This window comes from Ambystoma mexicanum, chromosome 11, assembly GCF_040938575.1.
Source record: "Ambystoma mexicanum isolate Mex_15411 chromosome 11, UKY_AmexF1_1, whole genome shotgun sequence".
In the NCBI taxonomy this organism is placed as follows: Eukaryota; Metazoa; Chordata; class Amphibia; order Caudata; family Ambystomatidae; genus Ambystoma; species Ambystoma mexicanum.
The window spans coordinates 541,640,231-541,662,731 of record NC_090934.1 but is presented as its reverse complement, the minus strand read 5'-3'; the positions used below and the strand labels follow the sequence as shown (position 1 = coordinate 541,662,731).

At 46.8% G+C, this 22,501-nt stretch overlaps 1 protein-coding gene across 1 annotated transcript in view; it reads left to right on the top strand.

The window, feature by feature from the left end:
• Window positions 1-22,501, top strand: part of TRIM44 (tripartite motif containing 44) — an 886,456-nt gene that overhangs the window by 300,816 nt on the left and 563,139 nt on the right. Inside the window, exon 3 of the mRNA XM_069623358.1 lies at window positions 8,372-8,611. Coding sequence (XP_069479459.1) covers window positions 8,372-8,611 — 240 coding nt within the window. The remainder of the gene's footprint in view (window positions 1-8,371; window positions 8,612-22,501) is intronic.

Below are 22,501 nucleotides of genomic sequence, written 5' to 3'. Positions count from 1 at the left end.
CATTGTTAATATCTAGCAGTGGCGTATAGTAATCTTTGTTACCAACACAAAGGGGGGGACCAAGACACCTCGAGCATGTTGTGATCACTAAGTTTTGTTGTTATTACCCGAAAGGTTGCTATCAGCTTGTTAGCATCAGAAGTGATAAAGACATAGTCTAAAATGGATTTGCTCTCATTCCGACTCCAAGTCGGTTTTGCTGGAAAGTCGTCTGGCGTTGAGCCGTTCAACATTGTGAGATTTCTCAGTGAGACTAGTCTTAGCCGTCTAAATGCTCTGGAGGCATATTTAATATTCGGAAACAAACAATTAAGGTTGAAATCACCAGCTATTATTATCGTCCTGATGTTGGGTTTCGATAAGGCCAGATTTAAAAGATTGTCAATTTTATCAATGAACTGTGATTCTGTTGGAGAAACTGGGTTCCAATAGATGTTTATTATTAGACAACTTGGGAATAAAGGATGACCATTATTCGAGGTAGACAGTTCAGTAACTTGAATTCCAGCGTCAGGTGATGGCCAGTAGCTAAGTGATAACTGGGAGTCATTACGAACGGCTATCAGTAGACTAGCAGCAGGGCGGCCTCTTGTGGGATTAGACGCCGGAACAATATTAATTTGGTGGTCTTCCCAAACTGGAGTAGAGCGGAGCCACGTTTCTTGTAAGATCACTATATCATATTTATTTAAGTTTGACGAGTTATTGAATAAAAGATGGCTAAAACCTCCAGTGTTCCATGATATCAAGGAGCAACTATGGAGTTCGCCCAATGATGCATTCTAGTGATTCGTCTGGCTTTGACTGTTCTTTATTTTATGACTTAACCAGTTCCATCTTGATGGTGGAGGCGCAACTATTGGTCTAGAGTCATTCTTGCACGAACAGCAGGGAGCTTCTTTATTGTCTTTTTGATTAGAAGAGCTATTTTGGTTTTTTGGTAACCGCCGTTATATAATTCTTGTCTTTCATTCCATATCAAATTCTTCAAGATTCTAGAATTAACATTTATAACACTAATGTCTTGATGAGCAGGAATCGGGTACCATACTAATGCTATATTGTCAGAATTTACTTGGCATAAAGATGGTACTGAATTTAGAATTAGCAGTAGTGTTGAACGGTTAGGAAATGGATCTGAAAAAACCCTGTCAAGCATTGTAACTCTAGTATGCTCATCTTGTAACGTAGGAGGATCTGGTAAGTATACCTCTGGGGGGCGTCAGACATGTGATGTCATCAGTGATGTCATCAATGACATTTGTAATGTCATCTTTGATGTCCTGGGTGTTAGTGTTAGCAGTGCACGGTGGTGGCGCGAGTTATGGTTGCTTAGTTTACCATAACTGGCGAATTTCAAGGGTTTTTCGGTTTTACTTGCAACCATAACGTCCCTTTAACAAAGTTTTTTCACTGAATATCATAGGTTTTTAATAGCGCAACGTAACCATAACGTCTCTTTAACAAAGTTTTTTCATTGAATTTCATTGGTTTCTATTAGTGCAACTTAACCATAACATCCTTTTCAATGGATGAAGACCACTAGCATCCTAGGTTCTCAAAGTGGGAACCCGGGGTGGTAAAAAAAAGATTTTTCTTCCCAAACCGGGACGCCGCAGGAAGGAAAATCTTTTACCAAGATGGACACCATGGAAAGGGAAGGCGGGGTGTATAAAGAGAACACAACAGGGCATGGGTAGGGGGGACCAGGAGGGAGACAGGGCATGAGCGGGGGGTGGGGGGTAACGGGAGGGAGACACGGGGCATGAGCGGGGGGTGGGGTGAACACGAGGGAGACATGGGGCATGGGCGGGGGGTAACAGGAGAGAGACACGGGGCATGAGCAGGGGGTGGGGGGCAACAGGAGGGAGACACGGGGCATGACCAGAGGGTGGGGGGGGGTCAACAGCAGGGAGACACGTGGCATGAGTGGTGTGCAACAAGAGGGAGACATGGGGCATGAGCGGGGGGTGGGGGGTAACGAGAGACAAGGGGCATGAGCGGAGGGTGGGGGGGAACAGGGGAGAGACGGGCATGAGCGGGGGTGGGGGGTACACGAGGGAGACATGGGGCATGAGCGGGGGGTTGGGGTACACGAGGGATTCACGGGGCATGAGCGGGGGGTGGGGGGGTACAGGAGGGAGACACGGGTAATGAGCGGGGGTGGATGGGGGAACACGAGAGAGACACGGGGCATGAGCGGTGGGCGGGGGGGAAACGAGAGACACGGGGCATGAGCGGGGGTGGGGGCTACAGGAGGGAGATACGGGTAATGAGCGGGGGTAGAGGGAACGGGATATCCGGTCCTCCACAAGCCACTGTGTACCGATGGCGTGTCTCCTGCAAGTCTGCAGCAGCCTGGGATGTTCATGAAGTGTAATCCACATGAACCTCACACAGCCCCATTGGAGGCCCCGCTGTCCTCTGATCTTATCGCATCGGAATTTTCGCTTGTTACGTTGTGATAATCACTTGTGAAGTCTGAAGTCAACGCAGAGCTTGCCACAGATGCCAATATACGAACAATAAACTAAGATGGCGGGCGTCTCTGAAAATAAGACGCACTGCACGCTTTACTGCAGCCAATGGGAGAGCACGTCAGATGTCCACGGACATCACGCAAGCCGCTTGCCCAATCCTCGTCATGTCCGCGGAGCGAACAGGGAAGTGTGTCCGCAAAGCGGACACAGATATCACAAATTTTTTTCACTTACATTTTTGTCTTTTTTTAAAAAACTACTGGACGGATTTACACCAAATAAAAGAATAGCACGCTTTCGGGACCAAGCCGCCACTCCTGCTGCAAATTTGGTGTAAATCCGTCCAGCGGTTTGGGCTGTGGGCAAAGTTTTTTTCCCATTATGTCTATGGGAAAAAAAAGTTTTGGGCCGCCGCCTATAACTTTGCCCCCCCTGGACCAAACCTCACCAAACTTTGCAATAAAAATCAGAGTGGGCCATATACTTTTTTTGCAAAGTTTGGTGAGGATTCGTCCAGGGGGAGCGAAGTTATAAGCCGCCCAAAAAGTGCTCTTCCTATGGAAACAGCAACTTAACCATAACTACATGGCCACTACTGTGGCCATGTATATATTTTTTAATTTGTCCTTTTTTTTCTTCCATTAGGACATTTTACCGCAAATATATTTGGGGATACCCCCCCTCTCCCCAATAACCCAACCCTGCATGCATTTTCAGTAAAATGTGGCAGCACAATTTCGACCAATTCTCCCTCAATGAAATCTACTGCGGCCAAACCTCCCGTTACCAACACATTTTGTCCTCTTATTTCCTATGGGGCCCATTTTTCAACTCTGAAACACCCACAAATGATACTGCAAGTTACTTACCTGGACTGTTATTTTTAAACGGTCTCCCTAGGACCCCTGGAGTTCTCCACCAAGCCTTGTGGTTTTAGTGACTCTTCCACAGTTATTTGGGATTTTTAAACGTATGCGTTCGACTCCTGACTGTGATACAATTGTTTCACTTGAGTGCTATTTTTTTCTATTTCAGAATCCTTCTTGAAAAATCATTGCATGTTGTTTGTCAATTGGTTTTAGATTAGATATTTTAATTGAAATGTTATTGAAGTGCTTTTAATATTATTCAGGCAGTTTCTGTTATACCACGTGCAGCTCCGGCACATTACGTGCTGTTGATACTGTTTCACCTGTTAATATTCTTCCTGCTTAACTTACCTGGGTTTGAAGTAATCTGGGGTTTTGAATTCCAAGTAAAGCGAGTAGTTTCTTTTCAAACGCTGCTCCTGGCACGCGTTTTCCGACGGCAGGAACTACAATCCCCAGCAAGATTGTAGTCCTCCAATCGGATTTCTTTTCAAACCCGGCGCGAACGCGCCGGCGCGCACGGGCAGGCACAGTCTGCGTCAGTCTGTGCAAGGAGGTGCTAGGTGGTCCCAGAGGTAAGAAGAGCCTCTTTTAGGAGATTTTTCCACTTCCTTCTCCTTGTGCTAAGGTAGAGAGAGGGGTGAAACCACCATAACGTCTGGAAGTATGGGGGAAGGGGCTACCCCTCAGCTACTCACACACACTCCACTCCAACAAGATGTTATAGGGAGAATAGAGCCATCCACTAACCAGCCTTACAAAAAGGCTGGGCCGAGCATAGATGGCACACAAGTCAACACAAGATTGAAAATAGGCCTATTAAATGCGCGCTCACCAAGTAAACATGCACTTAGTGTCCATGATCTTATAAAAGAGAGTGATTTAGATATCTGCCTAACAGAAACCTGGCTGAAGGAGCCTATTGGCCCTGTAGCATCAACCGCGGTCCCAGAGGGATATATTATGTACAATAAAAACAGAGATAAGGGTCTGGGCAGTGGAGTGGCAGTTATAGCAAAAGAAACGCTGCATTTCTTCAAAGCCAGCTTTGAATGTACGGGCTGAGAGTCTATTCAGCTAAAACTGACCCTTTCGCCCAATAAATGTTTGAATATTATTGTGGTCTACAGACCCCCTGCGTTATCTTCAGATTTTGACAACGAGGTGACCAGTCAAATCAGTAAGTTAATCTCGGTAAACTCCGCCACCTTATTAGTAGGCGATATGAATAGGTGGAGGGGGGATCCGGCTGACAAAGAAGCATTGGCTTTAGAAAAGAACTTGAATAACATGGCCTTTCACGTCATTAACAATGACCCTACCACTCCCCAAGGGAACCAGCTAGACTGGGTTTGTACAAACAATGTACAATCAGAAAACGTCTCTACTGAGCCGTGTATTTGGTCCGACCACAGTCTGGTTACCTTTGAAATAATACTTGAACCACCTCCCAAAAGACAGGATAACCCACACATAGTAATCCGAAGTAGAAATTTTAAGAATATAGGACCTGAACTTCTGAAACCATGTCTACAGCAAGTCCTAGAATCTTTTGGGGAAAATGATAGTTGTGAGACTATGCTTGCAAAATATAACGCTGGCTTGGAAAAACTAGTAGAAAAGCATGCCCCACTAAAAACAAATCTGTTAGGAAAAATAACAACCAATGTAAATGGTACAACAACGCAATTAATACTCTGAAACAAGAAAAACGTGCCAAAGAAAGAGCCTGGCTTCGCAACCAATCACAAGAGAACAGAAATGTCTGGAAACTCAAGGATCTTGAGTATAGAAAGGCAGTCAAAGAAGCCAAACTAAACTATTACAATAGAGAAATAGAGTCAGCAGTTAACTCTACAAGTAAACTTTTCGAAATTCTCAAGTCCATTGAAAAACCAAAGGCACTATCTCTACCTCACAATCCTTCTAAAGAAGATTGTGAGAGAGTTCAAGCAGCATTTGCTGCTAAAATATCAAAAGCAAGAACAAACATAATACAGGCAAGGGAGTCCACTAGTACGGAAACCTGTACCAGGGAAGAAGTCCGACCAAAAAATGGTGAAGGCTTTCAGTTCAAAGCCATAACAGAGGAGGATTTCTGTCTGCTACTATCTAAGATGAAACCTACATCCTGTGCGGAGAACATTTTGCCCACAAAAATTATTCTGGACAATAAAGAGCTTTTCTCTCCTTCCCTTACTAAAATAATCAATGCATCATTTTCCGAAGGGAAAATGCCCAATAACATTAAAAAAGTAACAATAACTCCTTTGGTTAAACAGGCAGGCCTGGATCCGAAGGACCCCAGCAACCTACGCCCTATAACAAACTCCAATTTTGTACTGAAGATCTTGGACAAAATCGCCACGAATCAGTTACAAAAACATGTGGAGACTTTGGAGATGTTACACACACAACAATCGGGCTTCAGAACAGCACATAGTACGGAGTCAGCGATGCTCGACCTACAGTCCCACATGCTAGAACTAATAGAACAGGGCAAATCAGGGATGCTTATGCTCCTGGATCTCAGTGCAGCATTTGATTTAGTGGACCATCGCCTACTTCAAGTGGCATTAGATAAGATCGTAGGCTGCTCTCACACAGCACTAGCGTGGATAGCGTCCTTCCTAAGTGATAGGAAGGCACGCATTCACTGGGCAGACACCTTTTCTGATGCAGCTCTCATCCTATTTGGAGTACCGCAGGGAGCCAGTTTGTCTCCTCTGCTTTTCAACATTTATATGCGTAGTCTCTGTGACTTATTAGAAAGCATTGGGGTGTTTTTCACTAACTACGCTGATGATACTCAGCTGGTATTTGAAATGACGGGAGATTACGCCACAGACTGTGCAAAAATAGAAGAAGTCTACAAAATCATTGACATCTGGATGCAGAGGCATTGGATGTGTCTTAATAACAGCAAAACTGAGCTCATGATCTTTGGCTCGACGCAGACAAGATCCAAATTAGGAGAGGAATACAGGGAGTTTATGATAAAAGGAGCTAAAATTCAATTGCTACCCCGAGTTAAAACATTAGGGATGCTAGTAGAAGCATCAGTGGGGGCTGAAGCACAAGTAAATTATTTGCAGAAAAATAATTCATATTACTTACGACTCTTGAGAGCCATCAGACCATACATAAGTGAAACTAACGCTGCAAATATCGCAAGAGCGACTATTTTGTCCCGTTTGGACTATTGCAATGCGATGCTAGTAGGCGCCACCAAGAAGGAGCTGCAACGCTGCCAGGTTATGCAAAATGATGCGGTCCACATTGTTAAGAGAATCAAGTATGGAGAGCATATATCAGCAGCAAGGAAGGATCTTCACTGGCTCAGAATTGAGGAGCGAGTCCTCTTCAAAGCCATGACAATTGTTCATAGATGCCTACATGGCAAGGCCCCTAAATATTTTAAGGAGAAATTCTCTACCTACACACCTACGAGAAACCTGAGATCAGCCAACTTAGGCTTCCTAGTTGTCCCATTGGTGAAACGAGCTGTCGGTGGTGGCAGAGCTTTCCTGATTAGAGCGGCCAAATCCTGGAACTGTCTTCCTGCAAATCTAAGACTAGAAGAAAACTATAGCAAGTTTAGGAAATGTTTGAAAACGCATCTTTTCCAATAGCTCCCGGATCTGCCCGGGTCTACTTGGCATTCACATGACCGACTAGCTTCTGTTGCGAACTAACCCTGTCCTACTTCCCTAATATGCTATTTTCCTTTCAGGATGTTCTCCGCGCCCTGATGTCTGCGGGCTGCCGGCGCGTTATAAACACATAGAAATAGAAATAAGTAAACTCTACTGTGCATTGCAAGGATATTGCAAGTCACTGAATAAGTTATGTGACCAAATAAGGTCACAAAACTCTGAGGGTACTTGCAATATAATTTTTACGTATGATGGGTAGTATTTTATTCCTTATAGTACATTTTAAAGCCTGGTCTCTTTCATAATCTAATGTAAGCAATCTTCCATTTTCTGATCCATATAATCAATATGGAATCGTTTTAGATTTAAAAAAGCTAATAGGCAGCTCTTAATGTGTAGAACATTTGAACAGTTTAATGAAATGTATTGAAAATATGTTTTCATTTTGCGCTTTAAAATAAGCAATGACATGCAAAAGAAATGTGCTGACATATCTTAAACTCGAACAGTGCTCAACATTAAACTATCTACCATAAACTACTCCTTGTCAATTAATGGCTTTAAAGTGTAACAAAAACCTATTGTACAAGCAAGGAATTCGAAAAGCTTGTCACCGCGTTGAGTGCTGCAGTGATTTCTGAAATGTTGCTCTCTGCTGGCTCAAGCAGCAGGAATTGTGACGTCAAAATTGAAGCACAATAACTTATTAGCACCCGGGTTGGGGGTGGGAGGGGTGCAGCCAGTCGGGTTCTGCGGATCGCAGGCTGAAATCTCTGATCTCAGGCTGCTTCCCCCGCCGCAGGCCGCCATCTTCTGCCCACCCTTTCCCGTTTATTTCTGTTTTAACTTAGCCCAGCCCCAGCTACCTGATTGTGGCGGCGTTGCCGCATCACTTACCTCCTTCTCTGTTTGCGGCCACCATGGAAATTGAAGAGGGGCTCCATATGGATCCCAGCCTTCCATAACCATGGTGGCCATCTTGACACAATATTTTCATTCAATGAATGGGATGCCGCGCTCTTCCCATTCTTTACATGAAAATACTATTTTTTAACACCCCAGGTTACTGCTTTGGTAACCCGCAGTGCTAATGGCATTAACACCCCGTTCTAGACCCTGTTTTCTGATTCCTATAAAAAACACGTATAGGCTAATTATGAATGATTTAAGGTGCAATATCAAACACTTACCTTCTGTCCCTTCCATTGTGCACGTGTGCAGCCTCCCCTGCCCTTCCCCATATTTAAACTCCCCTCCCTTTGTCTAACTTATTTTCTGATCCAGGCTAGTTATAAGGATAAGTAGATGAGTACACCATTGGGCTATTCATAATGGCTCTCAATTTTCTTACCCATGTCCTCTTCAGGTGACCCGAAGTGAAATGAAAACTTTCATTCAGGAACAGTTTGAGCACATGCGATGCCTGGCCAACGAGGAGGAACGGAAGGCTCTGCACTTGGTGGATCTGCAGGAAGCCATGGAAACCGCCCGAGTGTCCGAGGTGCTGGCAGAGCTCAACGTACGCATGATGAAAGTCATGGCTGAGATGTCCGAGATCACGAGTCAGTTGAGCACCTTTAATGACCTTGCCCAGCTCAAACCTGAGGTAAGAAGGGGGAGAGGTATAGCTCTGTCTGCATGCTTTCGCAAAAAGAATCCAGTTACCTTAGTTTTCCACTACACAGTCTCTCGTTTTTCACATAGTTTGTACTAAAGCATACTGTTGAAAATGTGCTTGAATTGCTCAACCTTGAAGTTCTTTAAACATTTGGCGCTGTAGGAGATTTTCTCTGCATTAATGATTGCCCCATTAATGTGTCCTCCTCCACCCCCCACCCAGCCTCCAATCAAAAGCACCATAACAAAATCTCTATTTTTGGGTCCTTCACTAACACTGTTTTTGACTCATTTAACAGAAATCTTATCCCTCACCGCTTTGCAGTAGGCAAGCCAAGAATCCGGCCAGTGCGCAGAAAGAATATATATTACTAGAAAAAAGTACCCATTGTCCGAACGGGTTCTGTGGACAGACATCACAACACACATCTTGTTGAAAATCAGTGATCCTGTAGGTCACTATTCCGATTTGCTTATCGCTTGATGTGCCTTGCGCTCTGAAGTAAACTGCACTGAGAATGGGTGTGTGTGGCTGTCTGACATACCCCTGAGCCGACGTTTAGTAGAGGCAAGAGGTAGTGTGATGCTGCATACTGGGACCTACTTTGCTCTCTCCCCACCTGCTGCCTCACCCTGGCGTGGTGCAGTTTGTTGCGTTGTGGTACAAATGTCCCAGAAACCGTGCAGTTTAGGGGTGATTACCATTCCTTCTACGGGCACATTGATAGTGCGCCAATTTCAGGCAACCGTCTCATTTGTGAAGGTGCTGAAATCTGGGGGAAGGGGTTGGGTGTCCAATTGTTATGTAGCCAGTCATGTCCGGAGAGTCCTAATGGGTAACTGTGCAAAATGTGGTGCAGATTGGTGAAACTGTGTGCAATTGTGTAAGGAACAACTCTTCGCCACAAACCCACACATTTTCACTTTATATATAGGTTTAGTTCATCAATATCCCACAAGAATGATTACTAGACAAGCCACCTCACTCCATGGCCCAAATGCTTTTCTTTCCTGACAATTCACTTTTCACACAAATTGAAAACACCAGTTGGTTTAGGATAACAAAAGATCACAGGCTCTTTAACCCAACATGTATAGTTTTCCGTCTTGGTTTCTTTTCCACCCTAGTTACGTACAAAGAGAAACACAGGTCTATAGAATAATTCATATACTTGGGTCCCTCACAAAAATCCTCTTAAAGTACAGAATTATGCAGCACCCCGAAACATGACAGTTTTGCTTTACCATATAGATTGTGAATGGTCTGACTTTAAATTTAATACAATGCTTTTCTATTTAGCAAAGGAATAGACATGCACAGCACTCTTCATTTCTAGCCATGTACTCTCACAACCATTATTTAACATGCTTTTCTCCCTATATTTAATCCTTTTCCTTTAACACTATGCAGTGAATAATCGCTGAATTTGGAGTCCCTTTCTCACTCTCCGTAGAGTGTGCTTTTAAATCGGTTATTTCTCTTGGTTTAACCTGGAAGACACGTTACTGCCCAGCACAAACCCAGATTTTCAGTTTTGATTTAGCACCCCCTCTGGTTGGGAAAGGGTTCAGGGATTGTTAAACCATTCAGAAATTATTTTTTCTTTCAATTGCACCCTTTCCCTTTAGAGAGTTTTGGGGTTGGCAAAAGGGATATAATTCCCAAAATTACTTTGACTATATGTTTATTCACACTGGGAAAGAGGTTGGAGGTTTTGAATTCTTCCAAGATCACACTGTGGCATTTGACTATGTGGGAATTAATTTCACTATTAATCACAATTGCTAGGGATCTACTCCTGGGTGCCCTCTCAATGACTAACTATATAGAAAAAGATTCATATACAACCCCACCAATGGTTTGTCTTGGGTACTTTTTAAATCACTCTGGCTGATGCCTTCAGGAAAAATCAGGGTTCCCGGATCATCTCGTGGGATGCATAGAAACTTGGTTAGATGACCTCTCCAGGTTCAGTCATGGAGGCCTCCAGATTTTGGTCTCTTTCCTGACTCATCCACCTTTTTATGTCTTCCTTCCAATGATCTTATAGAGCTCCAGTCAGCTGAGACAGCTCAGATCATTATAGATGGCTCATTATTTTGGATTGACACAATCGTTTTGGCAAGAGCTCCCTGTTCCCATTGTGTGTCTACTTTTAAACTCATTATTAAACCCCAAAATATCATTAGCCTTTTGGAACACTCCAGTCATGAACTTCAACAAATCTACAACATGACCACTTTTTCCAATTTGCAAATAAGAGTCACAAACTATATATTTTTGAATTGGTCTGATCATGCCGGACGTAATGCACTGTGTCCCAAATCGGCACGTAACCAAGTGCGAATAGCAGATTTTTGTGATTTTCAGAGAGACCATTAATGTTGCAGTGACTAACCTTTACAGGCAGGTATTGGATTCCATGAGCTACTATATTCCAAAATCGCCCATCCGTAATTTATATGCGGAGGCTGTAATCGCATTTTAGATTATAACTCTGGTTCCGAAGGTCAAATGTTGAGGGGAGTTGTATCATCGGAAGGAGCTTGTCATACGTCCGAATAGCTTATTTGAACAATTCTTGTGAGTGTCATGATTCCAAGTTAATGGACAAAATATAATGTTATATAAACCTATGGTAGATTTATTAATGACATACATACTTTTTACTTAACTTAGTCAAACGTTTGGTCTTTCCAAGACACTGATGTAGTCCTGAGCATTCAGTGTTGATTCTGCCTGCAATAAAGCAATTGGCTCCTTTCAAAGGGCCCTCTTCTGCTTATCTACTTCAATCAGAGGGGTACAACCTGGGTCAGACTGGGGCATAAAATTGTCTAGGGGACCAATTAAAAGGTGGCCCACAGTTGCAAATGCCAATTAATTCCTTTTGTGACAGCCTGTTTAAGTAGTACTTAAGGGGGAGTTTTTTGATAAAATGTGAGGCAAATTGTGCATTTTAAAAGATATTTATTCAGTAACAGTGGTCAAAACTACTAGCCGCATGGTAAAGTAATTCATCAAACTGGCCGACATTTGCCAAAAAAGTTGCCTACTATGACCAAACGAACTGGCCTACACTAGCATTTTGTGTTTTGGGTTTGAGCATTGCCCTATGGGCCAGTTGAAGCTTGGCTACAACTACAACCCCTGACTCATTTGATATGATATGGCATTTATAACACGCCTATACACAAGTGTTTCAAGGCATGACAAGGCATGGGAGGGGGACAAATAGAGGACCGAGACAACGATCATACTAGGCCAAGTGACATTGAGATTGCGCATTTGCAGGGGAGAGGGTGGGGAAAAGTGCGAGGAGGAAAGGGGAGTGGGTAAGTGCAGTACATGAGATCAAACAATAACAAGAAGTGCGACCAAAGGGTGGCAGTGCAAGGGTAAGTGCAGACAGCAGGTGTCAAAAGTGCAGGTAGGGGGACTGTACGGTTACAGATACAGACCCGAAGTTCAAGGGTTGCTGGGGGGCAGTGCGGGTGTGCAACTGGGTGGGGTAGGGGACTTTGGGCCGAGATCGGAGGGTAGCCAGGTGACCAGTGCAGTTTCAGCCAGGACATCAGCAGGGGAGAGGAAGAGAGAAGCAGTAGCAAAGAGGAAAGTCTTGAGGAACTCGTTGCTTGGAGAAGCGACTGACCCTGAGGGAGTTGGAGGTGGAGGAGCAAAGTGTTTGAGAAGGAAGGTATTTATGAAGAGAGAGTTGGAGGTATAGAGGCCCCAGGCCCCAGAAGGCCACTTAATCCTTTCAGCCACTGGGAGCCAATGCAGATATTTCAGTGCTGGCGAGATTCGATCCCTGGGCTTGAGACCAAGGACAAGTCTCACAGTCATCCTATGGATGATTTGCAGAGAGCCGAGAGTAGAAGCAGGTAGATTTAGAAAGAGGCTGTTGCAGTAGTCCAGCCTAGAGAGGCTGTTGCAGTAGTGCAGCCTAGAGAGAACCAGAGCTCTGGAGACGGTGAGCTTCTGGGGGAAGGAGTGGAAAGGAAGAATACCGCTGAGGAGGTGAAGTTGGAAGTGTGACTTCTTAGAGACTTCAGAGATGTGAGGAGAAAAGGAGAGTGTGGAGTCGAAGATGACCCAGAGGTTCTTAGCCTCCCAGGTGGGAGAAGAAAGAGGGCCAAGGTGAATGTCAATTTTACTCCTTCGCTCAGGGCTTCACTGCAAAATTGAATTTAATTTGGACTGTTATTCAGCTTTCAAATCTAGTAGCAGCAGTTCTTGTTGCCTCAGTAGTCATCTGTTCACCTTAATGAACCTGGGTAAGGCACAAGCTGTGTTGCTTTTCTGGCTCTGCAGAAGCTTCAAAGAGAGATTGCCCATCTGTGACTGGTAATTGTAGGGGGAGCTGACCAGTGCCTGGGCTTTTGAATCAAATGTGGGCAAAGTTCTCGGAACTTAAACGCAAGTTTTAAAGTCAGCTCTGATGACAAAACATTGTGCTTTTAAAATGCATTTTTCTTTCCACAATGTACATTTTACTTCAATGTCTTGCATCCCACGAGATGCATTTACTTTAAACACCCGCAGCCTATTAAAAACAAAAAAAAAAGAAATCTGTAGCCGCTGGTTTCCTTGATGTGTGCCTTTCAATTTACTTCTGCAGTGGACTTTCTATACATGTTCATTTCCATGCTGCAGAATGCACATATTTCCATGGTAGTTCTATGTTAGCAAAGCTGCATTGGGCCTCAGTCACGTGTATTGGACTACTGCCTCCGGTTTTGGGCTTTGTCATTCAAACATGGCCCACTTAATTTTATTTTTCCTTTTTCAGAAACCAACATTCAGTTACTTGATAGTTCAGAATTATATTCTGTCCTTATTTCTGCCAACAGTGTGCCTTCATATTCCTTCACCATTTGGGCTTAACACAGCCAGAGGCAGTTCATTTGTATCTTGGGGCCAAAGTTACCCCCACAGCGCGCTTGTTAAAACCTATTGCATGGTCTGTGAGATGGATGGCATTCCTTAACCTCTGAGGATTGCCCTGTAGATATGGCTTATAAAGCGGTGGTCTGTGGGATGGGGACAGGCAAATCAGTAGCATAATTCTCGCCCACATGTTTCTCAGCCTTCTGTGAGGGCTCTGCCAGGTCCACTGCATATCTAATGTTTGGCTGAGTAGTTGGAGGCCCCAATCGAAATATTTGTACTGGCATTCTGGTCACCAATCTGCATGAACTGGCCCCTGTCCTCCAGTCAGCACAGCCATCCTGTGCTACCACTGATGCCTTCACATGCGGACCGTCAAGGAACTAACATCAATTTCCTGCACCTACCACTTTGCTCTCTTCAACCTCTGGTTGCCCTCTGGTTATCTTACCAGCCTTCTTTAAAGTAGCCACCCACATACCCATCTTAAGGAAATGTTTGGCAGACCCCAACAGCTCCTAACCTTTAGCCATTCTCCCTCTGTATACTAAAATCTTGGAGCACAAAATGTTCAACCTCGTCGCCACCTACTTGACAAGCCATGGGTTTTGCATCTCTCTTCCAGACTGTGTTCCGCAGCCGTGACTCCACAGAAACAGCATTTACTCTTCATGCTCCCTGGTCTGACTGCCACCTTTAACACGGCTGGACACTTATATTTCCCTTTGACTCTCGTGCAATTGTCTTTCATCTGATAGGCTACTCCATTTTTTTGGAATTCCCAAACATATGCATCTCACCTCCAGAGACGGTTACTTAAGTGTTTGTTCTTGGTCCCTTCTTATTCACTCTCTACACCTTGTCCCTTGGCAAACTCTTCTCCTCATTTGGCTTTTTGTATTGTCTCTGCAGATGAATCCTTCACCTTCTGCACTCTGGAGTTCTCTTCCCACAATTCCAACTGTCTGCGATTTGCCACTGGATTGTGCTTTGCTGCCTCGTGCTTAACTTTTTGAAACGTGAGCTTATCTACCTTTTGTTTCTAATGCCTGATCGCACTCCCCTCTTTCCTTTCCCACGGGCACCAGCAACCCCGTACAACGTACATCAAGGTTCACAAACTGGAGATTCTCTTTGGCAGCAATCTGAAGCTGCACCAGTTCGTTACCTCTTCCATAGAGACTGACAGGTCCATGGTCGTGAACATCACCAAACATCTTTCCCTTTGCTAAGACTCTTCTTACATCTACACCCTTTTGCCTCATCGCAGTTCTTACTAGTGAAGTAATCAATCTTCTGACCGAAATCTCTTCTAATTAAAATCTTGCGTTTTTCCCCTTTTCTCACCTAGGGTATGAAACTCATCCATCTACCCACAATCCTCCTGTTCTTTTCTGTCTTTCCCTACATGGATCCGAGAGGCCTGGTTGTCTGGCATACAGCTTTCTACCTGATCTTCTACTTCTAGACCTTTGGGGGAAATGACGGCTGGCGTCTTCTGGGTGCTGCAGGGCTTGAATGGAAGTTGAGGCCAAACCACTGTGCACCCCGGTAATTATTCTTGACACCCCCCCCCCCCCTGTAATGTCTGCTTGGTGACCGACCAGGAGGGGGTTCTGCTGGGCGAGACACAACAATCGAGCTGAGCTTTACTGGTGCTACTGACTGAATCCATGCTGAGCGTCCCCAGGATATGGAGTGCGCCACTACCACAGATTTAAAATTGCGAGCACTCAATCCCCTCGATCCTCTCCCTGCAGGCTGACATGCACGTTTGCCGGCGTTGGGAAAGAATTTATTCTTTGCAACTTTTTTTCCATATTTCAATTGGAACCCCAGCTTTTTCTCTGTCTCGAAACTAGTGCTGACTTTCAGAGTAAGTAAAATTACCTGCTCATCCCATTTATTTTGGGGGCACTGGTGAGCCCATAAGGTTACCAGTGCAGGGTGCCTGAGGGCTTTGGCGCTTTATAAACACATAGAGTTGTCTCTCCCCTTCATGTTGTCCTTCGTTTTCGTTTTGTAACACACAGCACCTTAAGTGAAATGTAGGGTACATTGTATCCCTTTTTCCCTTTTGTCTGGCGACATTTTATAAGCCTTTTTGATGTGCTTAGGACAGACTGGTGGCAGTGATCGGTGTTTCAATTATTTGTTTTTCAATTATTTGTTTTGTGCACTTACGTGCTCAGTCTTATTTTTCCAGCATAGTGCTTATTTGAGTACCATATACTTTAAATAGCCATGTGGTTTAAGTCCTGCCCTTTTGACCATCTTGCTTTTTGGCCATCTCCTGATCTCTGAGGCTGGAAAACCCTGTGTAAGGACATACTTTAGCGGGGATGCGCAAAGTGCTTTGTGTGACTAACGTGGCTTTGCATTGTCTGGTCCCAATAAACTCTTCATCTCTGGGATTTCTGTTGCAGGGCATATTTGGGCTAAATGGCTCTCCATGATTAGACAGCCCCTATCTGTTTGAATGGTGCTGATCCTTTCTATGGTGGTCTGGGGCATACCCCAGTCTGGATTTTGGATAAGAGGTGCTTGGCAGACATTCTGCAGGCTTTCCACTGGAGTTCTGACTACGGAGACATGAAGACTGCACTGAAGTGTTCAGACAACCAACATTGCCCAAGCTATCTACTGGTAAAGCTGTGCAGCTTCTCCTGCGGCAAGTGAAGACCTTTGATGGTGCCTTTCTCACCTGGACTTGTGGGACTAACCTGTGCTGCCTCATGCACCAGCCTCCTGCCTTTGATGGATGTCGGCAGCAGTCCTGCACCATCCTTTAGGCTTCCCACACATTAGCCAGGCCTCTCTGCTGCTATGGTCACCTTCCTGAGTTGGAGTATGAGACTCTGCAGATCCTCGACTTGTGGACCAAGGTCGTCGTGGCTTGCTGCTGCATGAAGAGAGGGCTACCTGTAGCCTGTTATTTACTGCTGCCATGAACCAAACCTGCTAACCCCATACAGGGTTTTCCTTGCTGTGGCACTTTGTCTGCCAAATCCTGGGTGCCTCCTCATCATGGCCTGCGCTGTGGCTGCTTGCTTGTGGTGTCTGGCCAAACCTCCTACAAGTCTGCAGGAACTGTCCTGTAACTGGAGATCACAACCACTGCATAGCCTGACCTAATCCAACACCTTCAGCCACTGCCCCTTGTGAGCCCTGGGCACCCACTGATGGTACCAGTGACAAAGGTAAGGGTCCCCAGCAACTGATGGACCTAAGCGTGCTTACTTGAAAACTCTGAGTAAGGGGAGTGGATGTACTTACCATTTTTGGAGCTCGAGCTCTCCCATAGGGATTGCATAGGTGCCAAGCCAACTCCCTAACACCACTCTTAACTGAGAGTTATTGGTGGTGTTCTAGCCTAGGATTCCCCATTGGCGAACCTACTGGAAGGTGGAGCTGGGAGTGTACCCCTAATCTTTTACCTTTTTCTACAAAGTGTGCTTTTAAAATAGGTCTTACCCGTTAGCTTTGCCAAAACATGTGCTGGGGAACTTTGAGAATGTCTACCCACCTTCAGGGACACCTGCATCTTGAACTCCTTTATCACTCTGAAACATTTGCCTGATATGGAAGGGCTGCTTAAGTAATGTGACTGCCTTGTAATTATAAAGCAGATTGAAACAATTGAAATGAACAGGCAGTGAGTTTAAACATACACCATACAGTGTTGTTGCGTGGCTTTACTGAACTGTTTTTTACTCTGTTTAGTGTAAAGTTTAGATAATATCACTTTGTGTGTGTGTGTGTGTGTGTGTGTGTGTGTGTGTGAGAGATATGGAATATGGATAGTGCGACGTGAATGGCCCTTTTGGCACCCTTTTTTCAAATCCGAAAAAACAATGTAATACTGGAGCCGACCACTAGGTGTGGCCTATGCAAAACATGGGATTCTAAGCAGATAAAAGCCGCAGAAAAACGATTGCTGGCTAAGTAATGTTTGCCATATATATATGTGTGTGGACATCATTGTGTTTTGTGGTATATATTCAATAATCCTATGTCCTGTCCCCTTTCCTCCATACTGATGGACATTCCTCCGTCCTGTTTTTTGCAAATTTTCTTTTAGTCCTTCCTCTCTTTCACCGCGGGGTACAGCACACGGCCGTAACCCCACCCATCTCGGCTCCGCCCCACGCATCGCTCATCAGTCCTTTTCTCCGCTCGTTCGGGACTGGACGCACTTGCATCTGCGGAAGAATTTCTTCCTTTTTTTCTTCCTCTCTGGCTCTCACTAGCGATCACGTAGTAGTCTATGTCGTTGAAACTAGACTTTCCAAATTGTAACTCGTGTCAGCAGCGCTTCGCGAGGGCAGACCCCCATTCTCTTTGTTTAGAGTGCTTAGGTCCCGATCACCGTTGGGACTCCTGTTTCTATTGCGATTCCCTTGCGATTCCCTTTCGGTCCGGGCCCTTCAACGTCAGTTAGAGCGGTGAGAGGAGGTGTTTCAGTGCATGCCTCCTACGAATTTTCAATCCTTCATCGACGAAAAGAAGAAACGCCCGGTGAGTACTTTACTTTTTAGAGCACCCCAGCTGTGGGACTCCTTCCCGGGTTCTTCCCGGGCCGGGAGGAACGTTGACCGTTCTGTCACCAGGGCTTGCCCTGAGGTGCCTTCTCCGCCTAAAAAGGGTACGAGAGTTTTCTCCAAGGGTCTCCATAAGGGGCCTGTGGACACTGGAGTACAATCCGAGGCCCCTCCTGTGGGGGCTGCGTGTAGACCTAGTTCTACTGAGTCATGGGGTACCGGAACTCGCTCCGAGGCCTCCTTATCAACTTCCCTCAAAAGTACCGGGGTGCGCCCCGAGGCCTCGGCTGGGCTTGGTAAGACCGAACGTATGTTCGAGGCCCGCTGTGAAGAGGCTTCTACCAGACTCGGGTTCGAGGTCCCTCGTACAGAGGCTAAGGTAACCAACAGTTCTGAGAGGCCTGAGAAGGCCTCATCGGTGAAAGGTTTTTCTCACCGGTCCCAGTCTTGTGGTGACACCAGAACCGTTGAGGGGCAAGGGGTGAGCTTTTGAATCGAAGTTCCTCCTTTACCGGTAGTGCCGAGGTCCTTCCTGTGAAGGCTATTTTGGCTATTGGTATGTCGCAGAAACATTCCAGGCCGCATAGTACCGGCTCGGCCGAGGTTCCATGTGTAAAGGCTAAAATGAAGACCCCTGATCCATCGGCGGGGACCCCTGCTTCACTTCCACACGTGCCGCAGTTCCCCTCAGGTGATGGCAAAATGGCGGCCGTTCCCGCCACAACCATGGTGGCCATTTTGGCCGCTTGCCCTACCACTACGCCATCGGCCTCTGGTGTGGGGAGCGGTTCTGTAGGTGAACATAAGGTTCCTTGTGCGCATATCTTTCGTCCAGTTTACGACTGGAACACTCGGATGCCTCTTCCGCACAACATCTTGCTGCCTGTGGGTTTGGGAACCCTTGATTTATGTGGACACTTCTGGGGATGGGCCCGTTTGGCAACCCTCCCCTCTGCGTCCCTGGAATTATCCTCCGACCCCATGAGGGAGTATTTCAAGGGTCTTTTTAGGGAGATATGCCCACCTGCGCCTCCGCCTCCACCCGCACCTCCGGTGGTTCTGCCAGTGCCGCTTTTGCCTATGGTGCCTCCCCCTACCCTTCTGCCCTTGCCCCCGTTGTCCCTGGTGGACAAGGCGGTGCCTGACATAGTTCAGCAAGATCCTCACCTGTCGGATGAGGCACAAGGTGATCAGGACAGCAAAGACCAGCCCCGCTCTATTCAAGCTTTCCCCGATCGGGTGCTGGACATGATGTGTCTATTGGATGTTCCAGTGCCTGAGGCACCCGCTCCGCAGGAGGGTGTGCTTTTGGGGGCCTTCACCTTAACTCCTTCGGAGTGTACCGGCCTGTTCTTGCAGAAGGACATTTCGGCCGAGATCTGTAGAGTCTGGGAGAAGCCACACTCTGGACTTTTCGTCAATAAAAAAATTGCCGCGCGATACAGGCGGCATTCTTCGGAAGAGGTGGCCCTAGCATCTTGTCTGCCCCCCGCCTCCACAGTGGTGGCTGCGGCCACTTTACAGTCCAGGTCTGCAGCATCCTCGTCTACGACGGCTACTCAGGTCCTGGGGAAAGAGGACAAGCTCCTCGACTCCCTTGGGAGGAAGATTTTTGCTAACTCGGCCCTGCAGCTTCGGCAGGCCAATGCAGAACTGGTGTTAGTGGGGGCGAATATGAAAATGTAGAAAGGTCTGGCGGAGTTCGAGGAATTAATTCCGGTCGAGAAGCTGAAGGACTTTAAGGCGGGATTGTCCGATGCCAGGGTCATGGCCCAGGATCTGCTGGAGGCCGCGGCTCATCACGTCGACACTTCGGCTCAGGGCCTTATGCTGTGAGTTGATACCTCTCGACCGGCGTAGTTGCATGCCACCAAGTTCTCAAAGGAGGTTCAGGACAAGGTGTTGGACCTGCCGTTTGATGGTAAGGAGCTTTTCCACTCCACAAAGGATGTGGAGCTGACCAAAACAAAGGACAGCACCCAGACAGCTAAGTCCTTGTCCGTCCTGGTTAAAACTCCTTTTAGAACCCAGAGACCGTTGTCGCAAAGCCGGCCCTCCTCTGGCTTCAGAGGTTTTCTAGATCGGAAATCCCACAGAGCGGATACCCCTTCGGGTAATAACCGCCAGAGGCAGCAACGGACTCGGTATTTCTCCCGCTCCTCAGCCTCCTCCTTAGGTTCAGCTGGTAACACCACTGAAAAGCCTGCCAAATGAGGGTTCTCCGTGCTCGCACGAGACCCCGGTGGGAGGACGCATTGCATCTCATTGGGAGGCGTGGCAGACCATCACCGAGGACCGGTGGGTCTGGTCTGTCGTTCGGGCGGGCTTCCACTTACCCTTACCCACTACCCCACCCTTCAACCCTCCTTTCCAGCAGTCGGAGTCGTCCTCCCTAAAAGCCAAGGTTCAGAAACTGCTGGACCTCAGAGTTTTGGAACCCGTTCCCCTTGGGGAACGAGGGGAGGGCTTCTACTCCCGGCTGTTTACGGTGCCCAAACCCAACCAGGCTGGCCTGCACACCATCCTAGACCTTTCCCAGTTCAATCTTTTCCTACCCCAAGAGAAATTCAAGATGATCACGCCTGGCCAGATACGGTCCTCTTTGCAGATGGGCGATTGGCACAGCGTGGTGGACCTTCAGGATGCGTACATGTATATTCTGATCTGGAATCCACACAGGAGATATCTCTGTTTGTTTCTCTGTGGGAGAGGAGCAGTTCCAGTTTCGAGTGCTTCCTTTTGGCCTCAGCTCGACGCTGCGTGTCTTCACGAAGATGATGTGGATGATTGCGGCCCATCTTCGTCTGCAGGGTATCCATGTGTATCCGTATTTGGACAACTGGCTCTTACGCAGCCCTTGCCTGTTGAAAGCCGCGTGCAATCTTCACTCTCTCCTTCAGCTCCTGTTCCATCTTGGGCTGTTGGTGAACTGGCGGAAATCTTCCATGACGGTCTCTTTGGACTTGATTTTCCTGGGTTTTCGCTGGAACACGATTGACTGCAGAGTGTACCTGACCGGGGACAGCATTGCGGATCTGTTGGCCACGTGTCAGATGTTTGCTCAGTCGGAGAACATGTCGGCCTGGTGGTTGCAGAGGCTTCTTGGCCTCATGGCCTCGTACGTATTGGCTCTTTCTCTTGCTCGTCTCAAGATGAGGCAGACTCAGATGGCTCTTCGGAGTTCTTGGCGTCAGGCTGTGGATCCGGACTCCAAGTTGATATTGATTCCGGCTTCCATGAGAGCGGACCTGGAGATCTTCCTAGCACTCAAGGCATTCAGACCGATCATTGCCAACAAAGTGGTCCGTATCCGCACGGACAATGTGGTGCCAATGTATTACATCAACAAGCAAGGGGGCACCAAGTCTCCCCCTCTCGTGGACCTGTCCATCCAGAATTGGTAGTGGGCGATTCGTCGTGGTGTCTGGCTAGTTGCAGTACACATTCCGGGCCAGCTGAATGTCACGGCAGATGCCCTGAGTCGGACGATTGTCAGCTACTAGTGGGAATTGAAGGCTGAGATCCTCTCAGGAATTTTCCTGCGTTGGGGCACTCCGGAAGTGGACCTCTTCGCGACAGCGGCAAACAAACTTCCTCTGTATGCCTCCAGAAACGGGCTGGGAGCCTCCTCTATGGGGGATGCTCTTGAGATTCCATGGCACAATATGAGGGCCTATGCTTTCCCGCCTTTGCCTCTGATTCATCAGACGATTTGCAAGTTGAAGAACACGGTGAACTGTTCTCTTCTGCTCATAGCCCCGTGGTGGCCGGCCAGGTTTTTGGTTCTCAGAACTTCAACACCTGCCGTTGTATCCACCGATCAGGCTACCGGTGAGTCCCGACCTGCTTCACCAGGATCAACAGCTGTGGCACCCCTCCCCCCAATCATTCAGCTTGGCGGCATGGCGCCAGGGTTCCAGTCATTAGAACATCTCAACTTGTCTGCTGATAACATGCACATTATTAAGGCAGCCAGGAAACCCTCAACAAGTCTCCAGTATAGAAGCAAACGGCTTAGGTTCTGTTATTGGTGCTTAGACGAACAGCTGGACCCAAGGGCGGCTATGATTGACACTGTGCTGTCTTTCGCGTCTCACCTAGCAGAGTCGGGCATTCACGTTCGGTCTTGCAGAACTTATCTTTCGGCGGTATCCGCTTACCTATCCATGGACCAATGTTCTTACTCTCTGTCTAATCCAGTGGTTAGGAGACATCTTGCAGGTTTGACGCGCCTTTATCCACTGGTTCGCAAACCGCACCCGGCGTGGGATCTGAATGTGGTCATTCCGGCGTTGTGCCATAAACCTTTCGAACCAATGGCCACAGTGGACCTCAAGCACCTTTCGTGGAAGGTGTCCTTTTTGGTTGCTGTTACTTTAGCAAGGCGTGTTAGTGAACTCCAAGCTTTATCGGTGGAGCCATCCCTTCTTGGTTTTCCACAAGGATA